The sequence below is a fragment of the Vespula pensylvanica genome, chromosome 2 (genome assembly GCF_014466175.1).
Source record: "Vespula pensylvanica isolate Volc-1 chromosome 2, ASM1446617v1, whole genome shotgun sequence".
In the NCBI taxonomy this organism is placed as follows: Eukaryota; Metazoa; Arthropoda; class Insecta; order Hymenoptera; family Vespidae; genus Vespula; species Vespula pensylvanica.
This window is the reverse complement of record NC_057686.1, coordinates 18,071,937-18,091,321: the sequence shown is the minus strand read 5'-3', so window position 1 is coordinate 18,091,321 and position 19,385 is coordinate 18,071,937. Positions and strand designations below refer to the sequence as shown.

At 30.3% G+C, this 19,385-nt stretch overlaps 4 protein-coding genes across 11 annotated transcripts in view; 3 read left to right on the top strand and 1 right to left on the bottom strand.

The window, feature by feature from the left end:
- Nucleotides 1-52: 52 nt before the first annotated feature.
- On the top strand, nt 53-4,723 carry LOC122637781 (armadillo repeat-containing protein gudu). Of its 2 annotated transcripts, none has more exons than XM_043830140.1 (10): nt 53-983; nt 1,085-1,388; nt 1,503-1,706; nt 1,787-1,873; nt 1,954-2,202; nt 2,265-2,696; nt 2,782-3,186; nt 3,275-3,496; nt 3,562-3,677; nt 4,599-4,723. In XM_043830140.1, the coding sequence occupies exons 1-10, from the start codon at nt 931-933 to the stop codon at nt 4,621-4,623; spliced, it is 2,097 nt and encodes a 698-aa protein (XP_043686075.1). In that variant the 5' UTR covers nt 53-930; the 3' UTR covers nt 4,624-4,723. The 2 variants fall into 2 exon arrangements, with proteins under 2 accessions (XP_043686075.1, XP_043686074.1); XM_043830139.1 differs by lacking the exon at nt 4,599-4,723 and adding an exon at nt 3,778-3,868.
- Nucleotides 4,085-6,907, top strand: LOC122637791 (rRNA 2'-O-methyltransferase fibrillarin). The gene is made up of 5 exons (XM_043830158.1): nt 4,085-4,258; nt 4,599-4,945; nt 5,026-5,199; nt 5,463-5,708; nt 5,792-6,907. Exons 1-5 carry the CDS (start codon nt 4,246-4,248, stop codon nt 5,960-5,962), a joined length of 951 nt encoding a protein of 316 aa, XP_043686093.1. The 5' UTR covers nt 4,085-4,245; the 3' UTR covers nt 5,963-6,907.
- Nucleotides 6,807-9,280, top strand: LOC122637783. The gene is made up of 6 exons (XM_043830145.1): nt 6,807-7,204; nt 7,274-7,376; nt 7,488-7,751; nt 7,991-8,263; nt 8,361-8,560; nt 8,641-9,280. Exons 1-6 carry the CDS (start codon nt 6,822-6,824, stop codon nt 8,987-8,989), a joined length of 1,572 nt encoding a protein of 523 aa, XP_043686080.1. The 5' UTR covers nt 6,807-6,821; the 3' UTR covers nt 8,990-9,280.
- A 1,404-nt stretch (nt 9,281-10,684) lies between these two features.
- The window catches only part of LOC122637792 (GTP cyclohydrolase 1), a 13,119-nt gene continuing 4,418 nt past the window's right edge, over nt 10,685-19,385 (bottom strand). Inside the window, exons 1-6 of one of the 7 annotated variants that reach the window (XM_043830164.1) lie at nt 18,830-19,359; nt 18,382-18,588; nt 16,135-16,344; nt 13,431-13,596; nt 12,719-12,835; nt 10,685-11,429 (exon numbers count right to left, since the gene is read on the bottom strand). In XM_043830164.1, coding sequence (XP_043686099.1) covers nt 11,300-11,429; nt 12,719-12,835; nt 13,431-13,596; nt 16,135-16,344; nt 18,382-18,538 — 780 coding nt within the window. In that variant the 5' untranslated portion in view covers nt 18,539-18,588; nt 18,830-19,359 and the 3' untranslated portion in view covers nt 10,685-11,299. Of the gene's footprint in view, nt 11,430-12,718; nt 12,836-13,430; nt 13,597-16,134; nt 16,345-16,497; nt 16,825-18,381; nt 18,598-18,829; nt 19,360-19,385 lie in introns of those variants that run through there. The other 6 variants (XM_043830162.1, XM_043830161.1, XM_043830159.1 and 3 more) reach the window with 6 other exon arrangements.

The window sequence follows — 19,385 nt, the reverse complement described above, 5'->3', positions numbered from 1 at the left end:
CTCTCTCTCTCTCTCTCTCTCTCTCTCTCTCTCTTTCTCTATCTCTTTCTCTATCTCTATCTCTCTCTCTCTCTTTTTTTTCTCTCTATCTCTCTCTCAGTTCTTTATTTTTGTATTAATGTTTTGTTAATGCATTAACAATTCGCGAAACTGAAAATCTGAGAGTGAAACAAACTTTGACAAAAACATACAATAAATTATTATTATTATAATTTTTTAATTATCTCATTATTTTCTCATAATTTTTAACCAACACAGTTGCGTAGGATATCGTTAAAAAGCTTAACAACTGCTTTTCCGTTATTTTTAATTATTCTTCAAATTTTTAAGTAAAAATTCATCTTACAAATAAATCTTGCAATCAATAAAATGTAAATACACACCAGCAAACATTACAACTTAATCCGTATCGATAATATACATATATCATTTAATGTTCAATTTTGCAACAAAAATCTTAATTTTATAAACTGTGTTAGATCTTTATTAATTAATCAAGGTATTCTAATTTGCGAATTAAATGGTCGAGGAAGTCTTTAATAAAGCACAAGTTATATAAATAAGAATTCTTCATGACCGTGTTGAACGTTATCGAATATTGTTCGAAAAAACAAAAAAAAAAAAAAGAAAGAAAGAAAGAAATAAATAAACAGATTTTTACACATCGTGTCATATAAAGATTGATAAATAAATGCATTTTTAAAAAAATAAAAAATTGAACTTTTATTCGACTTTCGTTTGGATACCGACCATTTATGTAAATCGTCTATCGAACGATTGTTTGATCAATAATTCGTTTATACTTATCGTTAATAATGTGTCATGCTCTTTAAGAACTTTTTAAACATCATTGCTTTTCAATATGACAGTGACACAATTATATTGTAATTATTTAATTTATTAAGAAAAAATATCACACAGTACAAGAAAATGCCACCAAAAAGAAAAAAAGATGAAGCTGTAGTAGACACATTTATACCTGAGTAATGTTTTTAATAACATGCACATTCTCTACTCTTTATATATAATATTTTTTATATAAATTAATATTTTTAATTAACATAATTTATTTGAATTTTAATAGATTTGAGCCAGATGTATCAGAGATAACAGAAATTGATCCACAGAAACCATTAATATCTATAGTCACTGGAGAGCCCTTTGGTCCAAAAATTTGTTATGTTACGGAAAAGGAGGAGGATGAGAGTTCAGACGACGAACCAGAATCTGAAGGAGATGACGACATGAGATTTTTGAAAACTGAAGTGTCGGATGTTTCCTCTGAATTCTGGATTATGCAAAAGCTAATAAAATATATGAAAGCTGGAAATCAAACGGCTACCATAATAAGTTTATGTCTACTTAAAGATTATGATCTTACAAATAGAGTTAGTTTTTAATCTTATTAATTTTTTATTATTAAATGTTACAATATTTTATATATATATATATATGTATGTATGTATATACACACACACTTGTATTTCCTTGTATAAATGTAGGCAATCCAAAAGACTATAGAAAAAATAGGAGGATTGGAAATTTTGGTTAATCTTTTGGAAACAAAAGATATGAAATGTCAAAATGGATCTTTATCAGTCTTACTACTAATAGTCACTTCAGGTGAAATGCGTCGTGCTCTTATTGATTATGGTATTGTGTCATCACTCATTCAATTACTAAAACATCCTGTTAGAGACATTCAAGTTAGTTTTATTCATTTGTAGAAACTATTCTAGAAATTTATTTACACTAATTTTATCAACAAATTTTTTTTCTTTACTAGATACTAGCTGCTGAAATTATGGCTATTATTGCACGAGTAAGAAAAGCTAGAAAACAGATTAGAATTCGTGGTGGTGTACCTCTAATAGTAATTTTAATTTATTGTATATTTTAGCCTTAATTATGCGTGTGTATATGTTTATATATATATAATTTGCATGTTAATAGCTAGACATTATGGATATACCAGATAACGTCCTTCTTCATTCTTTTGATGAATTAAATAATGTTCAAAAGGAGTTAATTAGCGTTGCTATAGGTGGTGCTAAAGTATTAAACTCTATAGCAAAGAGCCCAAAAATTAAAGCAGAACTTCATAAGCATGGAGTTGTCCAACTTATGGCACGTTTCTTAAAGAGCGTTCACACTAATTTAATAATTCCTATCATGGGAACGGTGCAACAGTGTGCAGATCTGGTAATATATATTACTATCATAATCATAAATCTTTTCATTTTTTAATACTTTTAAAATATTAGGCAGTGTGCAGATTCTCCTTTGAACAAATGGATATTATTGCGGATATAGTATATCATTTGAAAAATGAAGATATGAAATTGAAAGAAAACTGTGCCTTAGCTATATTCAAATGTGCAGTAAATAAAATAACTAGCAATATGGTTAGAGAGGCTGGTGGTTTAGATCCTTTATGTAAACTTATACGAGATGAGAATGTTCACGCGAATAAACATTTATTAGTCGCCGTAACAGGTGCTATTTGGAAATGTGCTGTATGTCCGGAGAATGTAAAACGATTTAATCAAAACAACTTAGTAGCATCTCTAGTTCCTCTTCTTCAAGAAAATGAAGAAGAAGATGTTTTATCGAATGTAGTTGGCGCATTAGCTGAATGTTGCAAAGATCCCGTAAATAGAGATATCTTAAGAACGCACGAGGGATTACCAAAGTTAGTAAGTATTGTCTTTATATGTATAGTATTGCAAATTACAAAGTTATAAGATTACTTAGAAGTTAAAAGTTTATAATTTTAAACAGATTAAACTATTGAGTTCTACTTATGAACCATTGTTACAAAATATACCGTTAGTAATGAAAGAATGTGCAGAAAATACACAATGTATGGATATTATTAATGATCCTGGACATAAATTAGACGGGGTTCGTTTAATATGGTCTCTGTTAAAACATCCCAACGATATTATCAAGACAAATGCTTGTCTTGCTTTAGTCCCATGCATCAAATACGCTAAAGATTCTCCTGAAATGGTGCGAGCTTTCGTAGGTGGATTGGAACTCACAGTCAGTCTCTTGGATAGTACTAATCCTAAAGTACTCAGTGCCGTTTGCGCTACAATTGCTGTAATAGCGTTAGATCCTGAAAATCTTGGTATATTAACAGATCATGGAGTGGTATCAAAATTAGCCTGTCTTGCAAAAACAGTTAATATTAATTTACAATTATTAAAAATTTATACTTTTTAATATTTATAAACTTCATTTTTTTTTTAACTTTTATTTTTTTATATAGGATAATGAAGACCTGCGCGCTAACCTAACTTTAGCTATTGCTTATTGTTGCGAATGGGGTGATAATAGTTCTGAGTTCGGTAAACTTAGAACCGTTGCCCCTCTTGTTGGTTATATGAATAGCAAGAACAAGGCTGTCCTTAAAGGAGTTTGTATAGCGATGTATCATTTAAGTAAAGATCCTATAAACTGTGTAACCATGCATAATTGTGGTATTATAAAGGTATACATATAATTTGGAATCATTAAGCACAATCAATATATACACGTAATGTTTATATTTCATAGCACATGTTACGATTGATCGGTTCGGAGGATCCAGAAGTACAAATTGCTGCTGCAAGTACAATTAGGCATATTAGAAAGCTTGCATTAACAGCAGAAAAATTACACTTCAGAGAAATGTGAGTGTCAATTCGTTATTCTCAAATATGATTTTTATATTCTTGCAGTAAATATTTTAATACTATTTGTGTGTGTTTGTGTGTATGATTTAATTTGCAGAAACTTACTTGAAGATACAGATTACCAATTATAAAACCGAAAGAAGTTAAAGTATAGTGATATATAATTTGAACATATAATAAATATAAAATTAAAATAAACGTACTGTCTATTCTGTAATTCTGATAATTCTAAATTGACTTATAAGAATAACTTCATATACAATAAATAAAATAATAATACTAATTTGATCAGTAGTGTATGTATGTGTGTATGTATATGTATGTTATATAATTTCTAATATATATATATAATTTACGTGTACAATCAGGATAAAATATATGCTATAACGTCGTCTCGATAGTAGTTACATAGTATCGATAATCGAATTGGCTTGTCCCGGAAGTTAGTTTTCGATATAAAAATTAACTTCCGTACCGGATCGGCGTCAGTGACGCACGTGTGCAAGAAAGTATTTAGAGTGAATTTTTAGGTTCGATAATAAGTGATAATAAAGACATAACTCATATGGGGAAACCAGGTAAATTACAATTGATGCTGCAATTTTATTATGTTACTCCTTTTTTTTCGAAAATCTAGTTAAGTAATGAAATTATTTTGATCGTTGCATTCGGTAACCTCAAATTTACGAATGTTGTTTTTGATTGCAATCATTATTATTCTAACTAATATATTTATTATTTGATGCATTAATAATATTCAATGAAATAACTATAAATTATAAGTAATCAATATCTAATGTACGTTATACGATTTATCAAATATAAAGTAATTACTTGAGAAAGTATATTTCTTAAAAAATTTTTAACAATGAATTACTCTTTCATATTTTTATTTTATTTTAATATTTATAATTTTAGGATTTTCACCAGGAGGTGGTTTTAGAGGTAGAGGAGGTGGTCGTGGAGGTGGTAGAGGTGGTGGTGGTGGTGGTGGTGGAAGAGGCGGTGGCCGCGGAGGCAGTAGTTTTGGAAGAGGAGGTGGCCGCGGAGGAAGTAGAGGAGGTGGAAGAGGCGGAGGTACTCCACGAGGACGTGGTGGAAGAGGTGGTCGTGGTGGAGGAGGTTTTAAAGGAGGCAAGACTGTTATTATAGAACCTCATCGTCATGAAGGAGTGTTTATTGCTAGAGGAAAAGAAGACGCGTTAGTTACTTTAAATCTGGTACCTGGCTCAGAAGTTTATGGCGAAAAAAGAATTAGCGTAGAGGTAATAATTTACTAAATATTTAGTAAAAGTTCGATATGAATGTATGATTAAAAATATATTTAAATATATATAAATTATAGGGAGAAAATGGGGAAAAAATTGAGTACAGAGTATGGAATCCCTTCAGATCTAAATTGGCTGCTGCTATTCTTGGAGGTGTCGATCAGATTCATATGCCTCCTGGAAGCAAAGTGTTGTATTTAGGTGCTGCGTCGGGAACTACTGTTTCACACGTTGCTGATGTTGTAGGACCTGTAAGAACTTTTTCTTGTATATTAAAAAAAAATCATTTAAATAGAATATCGATATATGCATACATTAGAGCCAAATTGATTTGTAATCATTGATTTGGTGTCGAAGTTATGCTAGAATAATTACATACATATTTTTTTAGTAAAGTAAAGTATTCCTTTATTTTAGAAAAAATATGCATACAATGTTCATATTCGTATGCATATGCTTTCTCTAACAAAATTGAATTGATTATATGAATTATTTTTATCGTTTTTATATTTAGGAAGGACTTGTATATGCAGTAGAATTTTCACACAGATCTGGAAGAGATCTTATAAACGTAGCCAAGAAAAGGACGAATATTATACCTATAATAGAAGATGCTAGGCATCCTCACAAATATAGAATGCTTATGGGAATGGTAGATACGATATTTGCAGATGTAGCACAGCCAGATCAAGCTAGAATAGTAGCCTTAAATGCTCAGTATTTTCTTAAAAATGGTGGTCATTTTGTTATTTCAATTAAGGTTTGTTTTTGTATATACATATACTGTTTCATTCGTTCATATAACGTGTCATAATTTATTTATTATTTTAAATATGGTTTTAGGCAAGTTGCATAGATTCGACTGCTCAACCAGAAGCAGTATTTGCATCGGAAGTGAAGAAACTTATAGCTGACAAATTAAAACCGCAGGAACAAATCACGTTAGAACCTTATGAAAGGGACCATGCTGTAGTAGTTGGCGTGTTTAGGCCACCACCTAAAAAGTCCATTTAAATTTATGTATAAATGCATCTTATATTTACAGTTATTCTTAAGTTCAATGGAAACTTCTTCCACGAATTTTTTATTACATCAAATTGAAAAATCAATCATACAGATGGTGTGCAATTTGTACACAAAAGAAAATAGTTTTATAATGTTATTTTACGATATTGGATAAAGTTTGTTACTAGTATAAAAATGGTGCACTAAGAAAAATATTCGTTACTATAGATAAATCTTTCCTACTCTTATTTTTGTCAAGAATTCGAATGACGATGTGTAATATAATGTACAAATAAGCTGAATTATTCTCATGGTTCGATATAAAAAAGACTTTTTATATCAAAATACAATTCTTTTGGCTACAGTGTACAGTTGAGTGATTAAACCTAAGATTAATATATGAATCATCTAAGATAACAATATTAACATTTTACATCTGCAAGAATAATTTTGACTTAGATATATCTTTCTTAAGAAATATATAAAGTAGATAAGAATTTCGATGATATATTATTTGCTTTACATATAAAAATATCTCTGTTATTCCATGTAAAATCGTTAATAAATTTAATTAAAATTTTGTACGCAAGAAAAACAAAAAACAAATGCTGTAACTTTCTGAACAGTTAATATAATCTTTTTTGTTTATAACCTCGTAAGGTAAAATGTTCTAGATAAATTTGCGCAAAAATTAACAAGTTTTGTAAATCATTCGTAACGCATTGATTTTCCTACGATTATTAAAAAATAAAAATGCCATTAAGATTATGTAAAAACAGTAAGTTCTATAGTTGTAGAGATATTTAATACATGGTATATGTACGTGTTATACTTTGAAATATGATATAATTTATTTAATAACATAGCTATGTATTCGATCAGTGACGATGGTAAAATATCGAATGATTTGTCTACTAATTCCAAGTCAATAAACAGATTTAATTGCAAATCTAATCACATGAAAATTATAAAACGAGAACGTCTTTCCGGTGGAGCGGATAATAACGATATCAAAGAAAGTGTAGAAAATTCGGTAGAAAATAGTAGTGTAGAAGCTACAGCTTCCATAGAACCTACACATACCACAGAATCACCTGCAGCTTCCATAGAACCTGTCGTAGAATCAACCGTAGAAAATTCTAAAAGCAATCACGAAGAACATTCTAAGCAATACCCTAAACAAAAATCTGATTTAAACGACATTGATTTGCCAAGTGGTCCATGCTGCATTTGTGCATCACATTTAATAAGGTAATTTGAATATTATCGATACTTTCTGTCGGCTCTATAAAAAAAGAATAATAATAACGATAATTACAGCGATAATAAAATCAATGAAATAATTGATTATGCTCATCAAAATCTTCAAGATGCAGGCAAAGCATTAGCAACGTTAGGAGAGAACTTCGAACACGGTTTAAAGGTTGAATCCTGTAGGCATAAAGAAATCAGACATAGAGACATAAATGAAATACTTTTAATTAGGATAAATATTAAGTAAAACGATTTTTTGTTTGTTTGTATATAACAAAAGTTGGCGATCGTCGACGTACTAGGAAGAATTCAACAATGGAGTATCACAGTACAAAATAAGTTAGATATTTGCAAAGGAGATATAGAACGTTTACAAGCAGAACTATTATCACAGATATGTGCAATTAATGATAAGGAGAATAAAATAAGGGAGCTTAATAAACAGATCGCAGATCTTATGGCTGAAATTAATCGACTTAAGCAAGAGCTAGCTGAATGCATGGCTACAAACAATCGTATTGTACAAGAAAATCATTTGGCACAAGTAAGTTATTATTTTCTATGATACTATTTCAATAATTATATATATATATATATATATATATATATATATAACATTTTAATCATATTAAATATTATTATAATAATATAAATATCTTTACTGTATACTTTAAATATATTTTACTATAAAACAAAGATGTAAATATATATAATTATATATGTAATAGTTGAAATACTACTATATTCATGCTTCGTATAAAAATTTATTAATTTATAATAAAGCAGAAACACGTTGCACAAGAAAAAGAGAAACCTCACGAAAAAATAATGGAAGATACGCCAACAGTAAAAAGACCAAGAGAACAGTTAACAGAAAAACCGGTCGAAAAAACGATCGAAAAACCAATCGAAAAACTAATCGAAAAAACGATCGAAAAACCATTTGAAAAACCGTTTGAAAAACCGATCGAAAGAACCCCAAAGGTCGAAGAAATGAGAGCTACGAAGATACAATCTCGTGAGAAGGATAAGGAAAGAAAGAGACGTGAAATGGAGGTATATATAAGTCTAAATCATATTTGCAAATTCGTATTAATTCATTTCTATTATATAATAAAATATAATCTCGATATGTTTTATTAATTCAACGCAGATGGAATGTGAGATAGATTGTCTTAAAAAGGAAAATGAAAGATTGATGAAGGAAAAAATTGATTATGAGAATGCTATACAGCGAGCATTATTACGTGGAGTATCGTCTCTTAATGTAGAAGCTTTAAGAGTATTACGTTGTCCTCCAATACCATGTTGTAGTCCTTGTGCTCCTTGTCCACTGTCTTTTATACCTCCGTGGTATAGTTTTTATTATTCGATTCAATTTATTTATCAAATTATTGTTCTATTATTGATATATTTGTTTCTCATGAATTTAGCGAAGAAACTGTTCCATGTCCTACAAAAGTGAAAAGGCCTTGTCCAGCACGTTCAGCGAACAAAGAACATTGTAATAGATGTAGAAATGAAAATGGAAATGGAAATGAAAATGAAAATGGAAAAAGTTGGAAATATGATCAGTGCGATTCTATGATCAAACAACTCTGTGCCAGTTCTTGTTGTCCTTCAGGAAAAAGTCGACAAAATTCCGACAATAGCATGTACTTCCTCTTGCATCAGGGTGACGCCGAAAATGTATGTAGATCAAACGAAAGACCATCTCCACGTCCATGTGGTTCACCGATTATGAAGAAAATCGAAATACCTCCTAGTTCAAGATATAGATAGACTATGATAATATATCATAGACTGTGATAATTATTATAATAATATATTGTCTTATTATTACTGTACAATAATGGAAAGGATTGAGATTGACGAGCGACAATCGATTTAAAATATAAATATAATTTTATATAATATATATATATATATCACCAGAAAAATATTATAAATATTAAACGTTCGTTTTTTTTTTTTCATAAATAATCGATAATATGTCCCTTCTTTTCGATTCTACGTCGATTAGAAATAAAATAAACGCTTAAGGTTTACCAAACTTTAATTGGTCGAGTCTTAATAACAACAACATCCAATCTATTATTGCAAGATATTGAAAGATCGATAATTGCGTGCATATATTGTTAAAATTAAAAATTATTTTTTTGTATTTGGCTAGAAAAAAGTTATGATATTCTACCTTATACATTGAATCGATTTGTGTATTTATCGATCTTACAAATTTTGCAACGATTTATAAAATTAGCTTATATAAATATAAATATATATATATATGTATATATATATAATATATATATATATTTCTTTCTGCGAATAAAGCAGCCATCGAATTTGTTAATTATTTTCTATCGAAACTACTATCATCATTGATCAACATTACTATATAAAAATAAATTATGGATAATTTGCATAAAAAATATGACTACTTAAACCGGCTCGGCACCAAATATCTCTTTAATGCTGTCTATAGCTTTTTCATTTTTCCAAATGTTTTCAAAGCGATTTTTGTTTACACGCGAACAAAAATATACTCGCCATCAATTTTTAATATACATGTTGTTTTTTTTCCTTTCACGCTTTATTTTTTAATGAATCAAGAGATAAAATGATAACTTTCAGAAAAAATTCATGGAAATTTTGTAGTCACTGCAGAACTCGATAACGATGCATGGCTGAGCATCGTATATCGACTAATGCATTATACAATATTTTGGTCTTTTAAATGTATTATTATTATTATTTCATTATTGTTATTATTATTATTATTGTTATTAATATTATTATTATTATTAGTATTATTATTGTTATGTTGTTGTTATTGTTACGTTTTCCTAAAGTATATTTAAGAAATATTATGTCAAGATACTATCGTGACATTACATATACTCACATACGATGTCATGACTCTGAATAGCAAAACATTTGATCTTAATGTTTTACGATAATCGTACGAATCAATGACATTTACAAAAAATAATATTGCAACATGTACCCTTTCATTATTGTGAATGCGATATATAAGTTAGATTCTCTATCTATTGAAAAAATTATTGTCATTAAGTATTCTTTCAGTTTGTTTGTTTTTTTTCTTTTTTTTTTTTTTTTTATCAATGATACCGTTGCGTAATTGAAAAAATAAACTACACGTGAAAACAACGCGAATTATGTCGAGTATGCAAATCGTTGATATTATTATTATTATTATTATTAGAAAAAAGGCATAAAATAAAATTAAAAAAAAAAAAGAAATTAACAAATCAACGATATATAAAATAACTACAAAACGTCGAACAAAAATTTGCTGTACCAGCAGCATATTATTGTTACTAATATGTATATATATATATGTATATATATACACACACACACACACACACACACATATATCAATCTATGTATTATTGTTCTGTTTATTATTCGATTTCGATCAAAATTTCTTTTCTTTTCCTCTCTCTCTCTCTCTCTCTCTCTCTCTCTCTCTCTCTCTCTCTCTCTCTCTCTCTCTCTCTCTCTGTCTCTCTCTCTCTCTCATTCGTTCATGCATTAATTATTTGCAAATTCGAACGATTAGAAGAAAATATTAGGCTTCTTATTAAACATCTGACAACACAGACCATAAACCATGTTTCTCTTATTCGATCGATTGCAAATGCTATTACAAACATCATATTGTATTTTTTGTTTGTCCTTATTTTTTTTTTTTTTTCGAACACCTTGGGTTTTAAACTCGCGAACTCTCAAATGAATTTCGTTGAGAGAAGAAGAAACCGACATTTTTTTTGTAAACGTGTAAACGTCATCTTCTTTTTTTTTTTTTTTCTTTTTTCTTGTATGTACATCTTCGATTAAATCTTGAGAATAATATTCCACTTTGGAAGATCTGTTATGTAGATCTTTAGAACGATCATTATTCATCGCAAACGTTTCGATTGAACGTAGCAAAAAAACTTCGGAAGGAGAGTTTAGAGTTAGCAAAGAAGATATTAAAAAAGAATGCTACGACAACACATAAATAGGAAGACCGATATAATGATCATGAAGGAACGTCAAATAAGAGTTCCCTAAAGATATTCTCGTTTATTTGCTATGGACAAGATTGAGGAATTCCTCGCGAGTCTTTGGATCGTCACGGAAAACGCCGAGCATCGTTGAAGTAACGGTCTTACTATTGATTTTCTGTACGCCTCTCATTACCATGCACATATGCCTGAAATTTAAAAAGACAAAGTTACGTTTTTATCATTATTCGATAATAATTATTATTGTATCATTTTTATCTTTATAGAATACTAATGATAATAATAATAATATAAAATATATAATATTTGAAATAAATATATAACAGATATATTAATAAGTTTATAATTATAAATATCTATTAATAATAATATATCCATAACTCTCTTTTTCTATTTCTTTCCTTTTGTAAAAAATATTGAATTTTAGTCTTAATTTCTTGAATATAATTATTTCATTATATTCCAATCGATACGTCACATTATCTCGTTTTTCAAACAAACAATTTCATTAATATTTTTTCTATTATATTTTTGTTCGTAAAAAAAAAAAAAAAAAAAAAAAAAAAAAAAAAAAAAAAAAAAGAACAAGTTTACATTCTTTTCTTTTTTCTAATCTTCTAACATTACCTAACTAATGTACCGGATGTTGCTCAACCTTCAACTTCTTTCACGAGAGTATAGTAATATATATTAGTCGGTGTATATAAGTGAATCCGGTAATCGCGAATGCATAATTAGAACGATATCGTACGACCGTACAATCGAATGAATACTTTATATAAAGGAAGATATCGGTATATGATTATCGATGAATAATTAAACGTGATCGTACAGATAGTTAATCGCTTCCGCACCCTAGAAAAATAACAAATGAGAAGAAGTCGTATAAAAAGATATTATTAATCTGATAATTAAAAATTATTGCTTCCATGTAACATCAGTTGGATAAATATAAATAATCTTTACGTAAATATTCTATCAATCGTATAAATATAAATAGGTATTATTATTACTACTAATGTTAATACTATCATCAATAAGCAAAGTTAACGCGTTTAGGTGTACGAGAAGGTATAAAATTCTTTCACGATAATATAAATAATTAGTCCAAGGTTGAACTCGTACGTGAGATTAATCCTTGCGAAAACTATTGCCCAAGCCTCGAGTGCGTTGAAATGGAACCAGAATTAAACATAGAGCAATTCGACCTGGTTCATTTTTTATTACAACTTAACGCTTAGAATCGATTCCGCGTTGTGAAATATTCAAATACAATTAAGTATTTTTATAAAATCCGAAGGTCGAGTTTCAAACATATGACACAACGTGAAAGCTATTTTTACATTCGATAATGAAGAAATAAAAAAGTAATTAGAATAGATCAAAGTTATGTCTGCTTGCATATATATACGTGGGCGTATATGTGTTTATGTGTACATAAATATATACATATATACGAGAGATATACAATACATACACTCCTTCGATCACAACGGCCACTCCTGCAGGTTCCACAGCTTTCGTAACTGCTATTGCAATTTGTTTTGTGAGACGTTCCTGAACTTGAAGACGCCTGCTAAAGATTTCTACGATTCTGTGAACAATCGAACGATTGAACAAAATTATATATCATTATCTAATTGCGGCGAAGATAAGAACTAATAACAAAATGCGAAGAAGAAGTGCAATCAGAAAGTTATTTGAAATTTGTTATTGAAATTGAATTTTCTAAAATATCTAGAAAAAATAATGATCCCTCGTTGATCGTAAATATTTATTCTAATTAGTATAAACTTCTGTTCGATTGTTTACTGAAGATTAAATTTAATGAGTAAATCAACTACTCGCTCGAGCGATCACCATAACGTGAAAGTATTTACGGTATCTCAGCGTGTGTTGTTCGACAATGTTCCAGATCAATAGGGAGGAACATTATTAACCCTTTTAAGATAATTAATCCATTCGAGAGGAGAGGAAAAAGCAAACAAGCAAAAAACATTTATATATAATAATACGTGTTGACACCTGTCATTGACTAATGTTTATTAAATAACGATGACCTCAAATATCTAAGATATTAGATTCTTAACTTGTACTTTTTTTGTTTTGTTCTTTATCTTTTTCCTATCTTTATTTTTTCTTATAATTTTTTTTTTTTTTTTAATGTCATTTCTTTCATTTTTATTTACCTGGCTAATTTGCTGAGACCAAGAATCTTCTTACAGGGAAGATAACCGATGGATACTTTTCCATAGAAGGGAACCAAATGATGTTCACACATAGAGAACATTTCTATATCCTTAACTACGACCATCTCGTCGTGATCTTCGTCGAATACGGCATCGTTAATAACATCTGTGAGAAGATAAAAAAGATATACATTTATTCGTGCATTAAAAGTGTAATATCTTTTTTAAGTAAATTTTTTGTCATTTCTCTCCCTCTCCCCCCCCCTCTCTCTCTCTCTCTCTTCTCATAAATTTATTTTTCTGAAAGAAAAAGAGAGAACATGTTTCATTCAAAGAATTGAAAGAAAAGATTCGAGTATAAGCGACGTGGGTTAAGGTCCTTGTGTTCCTAGTCTGTGATTTAGCCGATATTGACCTACTTACTGTATAACGTGGGAATCGGTGGTGGTGAATAGGTGTGTCAGTGGTTAGTATGTATTGGGAGGTAGGTAATGGAGGGTGCTCTCTCTCTCCATGGTTTCCACGGCAACCTTAACAAGAAACACCTTCGCAATGACCGACAACGATGGACGTATTCGCCCTCTGTTCAACCAAGTAGAGAATCCCTTTACAAAAGATATCTTGAATAATTGCATTCGGTAATTGTATTAGAAACAATAAAAATCGTTAAATATTAACAATGGAAGATAACGAAATTCAAACGATCGTATTTTCATTGAAAATCGTTTATATTAATCTCGTTAATATTTACGTGACGTTAATATATTTATTATCGATTTTACAAAATTCATTTACCTTTCTCTTGTTTTCATTTTTTGCTTTATTTTATTTTATTTTATTTTTTTTTTTAATTCCCTTTTTTGTCATCTTTTGATTCGATGTCAAACGCGAGAACGTGCAATCTCCGATCGACGTCACACGCGTAAAATTCGATTTTAATGAAAAAGGATCGAACGTTTAGGGGAAATTACGCTATCAGAGATGAGATCGAACAAAGACTTTCATATTAAAAAATAATCTAACGTGTCTCTCTCCTTTAATATTTATCAAATCGTAAGAAGATAACTTTAACTTGAGAAGATAACTTATCTTGGGAATGGAACTGGTAGAAGAGCATCCTCCTAAAGATTCATAGAAGAGGTACTCGAATCGTAAAATGAATTAAACTCTCTCTCTCTCTCTCTCTCTCTCTCTCTCTCTCTCAGTATCTATATCTACTCAAGAGAGAGAGAGAGAGAGAGAGAGAAGAGAACTTAACTCGATCGATGGCCATACTAATTTGTCTGACGTTTGTTAGGAAAGTGTCGAGTCTCTTTCACCCAATCAAAACATTAATTCGTGAAATCAGTGAAGATAAATTGAAATATTACTTTCTATTAGAAACTTTCTCGAAGAAAATTTTTTTTTAATCTTGACAAAATTTTGTTCATTTAGAAAATTACACGAAGTTGTAGGAATCGAACGAGATTATAGGATCAAAGAAAAAAAATAAAGTTAATTGTAAGTATAAAAGCAAAATGTTTCTTTCTCTCTCTCTCTCTCTCTCTCTCTCTCTCTCTCTCTTTCTCTCTTTCTCTCTCTCTCTTTCTTTCTCTCTTTTTCTTTTTCGCAACTGTAACTACGTCCCTGAAAAGCATTTATATCAAAAGCTTTATGTTCCCTTCTTTCTCCAAGGCGCACTTACGTACGCGCACCCTCCTTTCTCGTTCTCCCTTTTTCTCCTTCCTCTTTCATCCGACGGGGTAACGTCAGCGAGATAAAGGTAAGAAAAGAAAAGAAAAAGAAATACAATACTTTATTGCAAGATAAAAGTGTACGCTGTTCGATATCTCGTTCTTTTTATTCTTGTAATGATTCTTGTAAGAAGAAAGAAAGGAATAAGAAAAAAATGGAGAAAACAAAAAAAAAAAAAAAACAAAAAGAAAATATGCAAGTCAATCTCTAATCGTTATCATTTCGTTATATGGATGTTGAATATTTCATTTCGTTTCGAGTTCTTCCTTTTATTTTATTCGCTAATAATTATTCAAGCTAAAGAAAAGATAACAGCGTAAAGGAACAGAAAAGAATCTTCTTAAAAAAATATTTTAAATTCCGTTAACCACTTTCACCGAAGTAGATGATCAATGTCAAAGTCGGCCGAGCAGTTGTATCATTTCAGAAGTGAACGTATTTCCAACATTCTTGTTGGCCGTGAATCTAAATGGCGATATGTTTCGTAATGATTTTTAAAATTAAACAAAAAAAAAAAAAAAAGATAAAGATACTCGGAAGTTAAAACGATTCCTGCAACGATTGCCGATAAACCAGAGATTTTTAACGAGGTACTGAATTCTGTGAACGAATATTAAGCAACGCTATAGTGCATACGTATATATAAAATTCTAAGAAAACATCGTTTATCCTTCCTATAATTCTTCGATAGAGGAGCAAAAAAATATTAGTCATGCGAAATTATTCGTTTTTCAGTGATAAAATTAAAATGCAATATAAAATCCAATATTAGATTTTAATAATGAAAATATTTGATAACATATGCGTGCGTCTATCATTCGATTTGAACTCATGTCAACTTAAATATATACACGATATAAATAAAATACGGCAATGTTTTTATCAAAATTTCACTTATACATATATTCTTTTGCTCGTTCATTCATGTATTCTATGTTCGTATCATTGAAAAATAAAACCTTTTTCTTACCGTCGAGAGATTGATCATATCCTTTCGTGAAAAAGAGCATCGCTTTGGCTGCTCTTTCTGGTGTCTTTAAAAGTCCTTGCCGATCAGGATCCTCGCCTAGTGAACTTAGAAGTAATCTGTAACTCCTTGACATTTCTGGTAGCAAAGCTTCTCGCGTAGGTGGTCTATGATCCAATTCAAGATCATGATGGAAGGTACAGTTTTCGTGACCTGCAAGCAAAATTTAATGTCGTTGCGTCAGAAATTTATCGCGGAACTCCGTCAAAATACACATCACTCTGATAATAATATATTCAAGAGAGCAAGATAAAACGGACAAGAAGCTTGACAATAAATGTTTTTCCAAAACATATTGGATCGTACTTTCTAGGAAGTCATTTGATACTTTCGAGACATTCAATGACATGACCGACATAACAATCGATTAAACGATCGATAAGATGATCGACGCGAGAATCGATTTAATTCATTTATCTAGAGACTCTTGGACAGTTCACTTTGACCAAATGAAAGTATAACGTGTGTGTACGCGTGAATGTGTGCGCGTGTGTGCGTATTGATTTTTGTTATTTGACATTGAAGAAAATTTTAGGTTGATCTTTCACACACTAGAATATAGATTACATCAGAATTAAGATTCGATTTGGTCGGTTGGATTATATCGAAGTATATCGTTGTTTTCTTTATAATTTCGTACGACGAAAGCGTAAAAACGGAACGTGAAATCTGATTGTACACAACCTTCTCTCGATAGTTCCCTTTCTCTAGTCTTACGAAACGACCATCTTCGGATTTTTTTTCAATTGGCAATGTCGTATAAGCGCATAAATATCGGCTCTATATCGCATGTCACGACCTATGACGACGACTCACGGGTTCACAATGACGCTCTTCGATCTACGGGTGGTTAGAACGATTAAATATTGACTTTTTTTTTATCGTGGAAAAAATGTTGTCTCATTATATAGGAAAACGATCATTTGCTTTCGTAAGATCAGTTCATTATTTATATTTCTTTTTTTACATTCTCTTTTATTTTTATTTTTATTTATTCGTTCTATTTTATTTTTATTATTATTTTTTTTTTTTCCTTAAAGCTTGTGAATCGAATATCAACAATTCACTGTCTGCTCGAAGAAAATGCAATTTGTTATTCGAGATCAAGTTTCGTTTATTTATCAGCGATAAAAGATAAAAAGAATGTAAATCATCTTTCGCGATTAATTGTTACTTTGTTAATGATTCATTAGAGTCATTGATATATTCGTTCGTTCGATTGAACGATCATAGATCGAAGACGATATATTAAAGTATAAAAATACGAAATAATTATTTTTTATACGTGGAAAGAAACGACGAAGAATTAAAGTAATTCAGAATATTCTTACAATTAGATATCGAAGATACGAGATTGTATCGAGAAACGAATTTAAATTGTTGAATCGAATCGCGAACAGTATTATAAACGAGTTATCGATTCGTTCTTATTTCCATGAATACTAGTCATTACTTTCTTATTCCACTAGATCCAGCTTCTTTGATAGATATCATTTGATCGTACTTCATCCACGAGAAATCAATTATCTATAATTATTTAATCAATTATCTTAAACATCGTTTCATCTACGAATAGAAAACAAATTTGACGATAATGTTATAATTGACGTTGTTAGATACTTGACCTAATCATCTATTAAACATATAATTATTCTTTAAAGATTTAAAATCGATTAAAGGGATCAAATGATTATAACATTCGAATTGATAATTGTTAAGACGAACGTATAAACTAAAAAAATAATGTAAGAGAGAGAGACAAAGAGAAGTCATAGTCACGTTGTTTTCAAAATCGGCTATGAAATTATTATTTAAACATTATATTGCTATTATTTAACAATTGCATAATTTAATACGAATATCCTTGCATGGAATTGTTCCGTTTAAGAAGAAAAAAATAAAATAGAAAAAAAAAAAAGAAAAAGAAAATAAACATTTCAATCATTTGCACTTTATGATACACAGTTCGAGCGCAATTGAATATTAATTATGGTAATTTAACTGGACGCGCAACAGGTCGAGAAATATCTTTCGATTTACACAGGAAACATTAACGATACAAAAAAGAAAAAAACGACAGATTGAAAAAACAAAAGATTCGATTTCCTCGAGTGTGAAGAGAGAAAGAGGATGATTTTGATTTTAACGTTGACATAAAATCGTTTTAAAAATCCAGGAAAGTAGATATACCTGGCGTTGTCGAGGTTCGAGGTGTTCTTGGCGTTCCAGGAACATCTAAATCTCCTTCCTCGATATTCTTATTCCAAGAAATGGACCTCAGTGGATGGGGTTTCTTCAATTTGATCGACTTCTCATCGGTGATACATTGTTTAGATAATCCATTCATGATCGTTCCTTTATTTTCTTCTTTAGAATTGGGACGAACGTTCTTGCTGGCTGAGTTTTCTTTAGTAAAGAAAAATAAAAGAAAAATATCGGATAGGATCTATCGCAGGAAGATGAAGAAATTTTGTTTCGGCCGAAATCCGATGATAAAGAAAATTTGACACTCAGACGTGTCGAAACATAAGGGACAACGCAAAACGAAAATACTATCTTAAAAGTTCTCCATCTAAAAACTTTCTCTAACAATATCTCGAAAATAATCAAAACTTATCGAAGTTGAGTTAAAACTTACTCTATATAATTTTCAGGTCACCCTTTTAACATCAGTTTACACGCACGAAGTCAAATCAATGGGAGAATCGGAAACGTCCAAATTATCGGAGGGACGAGGAAGGAAGATGTTACTTTCGGAACGATATCGAATGAAACGTCAAATCGAGAAGATCTTTTCACGTTAAAATGATCCGATAAGCGAAATGTAGAAAATACAAAATTCGAGTTAAAAACACTGTTCTGTGTGTGCGTATTTGTGTCTATGGTATATATATGTGTGTGTGTGTGTATGTATTAATAACAAGTGCCGAAAACCGAAAGTGAGAGTAAAGATGAAGGAAAATTAGCAGCCGAGTTAAAAACGCAAAGAGGAGAACGATTACGCTCACCGGAGTGATGCGGTGTGACTGAACCGGATGAACGGAATCACGGCGAACGCTAACGTCCCCTGGAACATTCTCTCTCTCTCTCTCTTTCTCCCTTCTCCTACCCTGCAACTCACTCTTCGCCTTTCTCCCACCTTTGTTTCTCTCCTACTCGTTTTTTCTGACACCTCTCTCTCTCCCTCTCTCTCT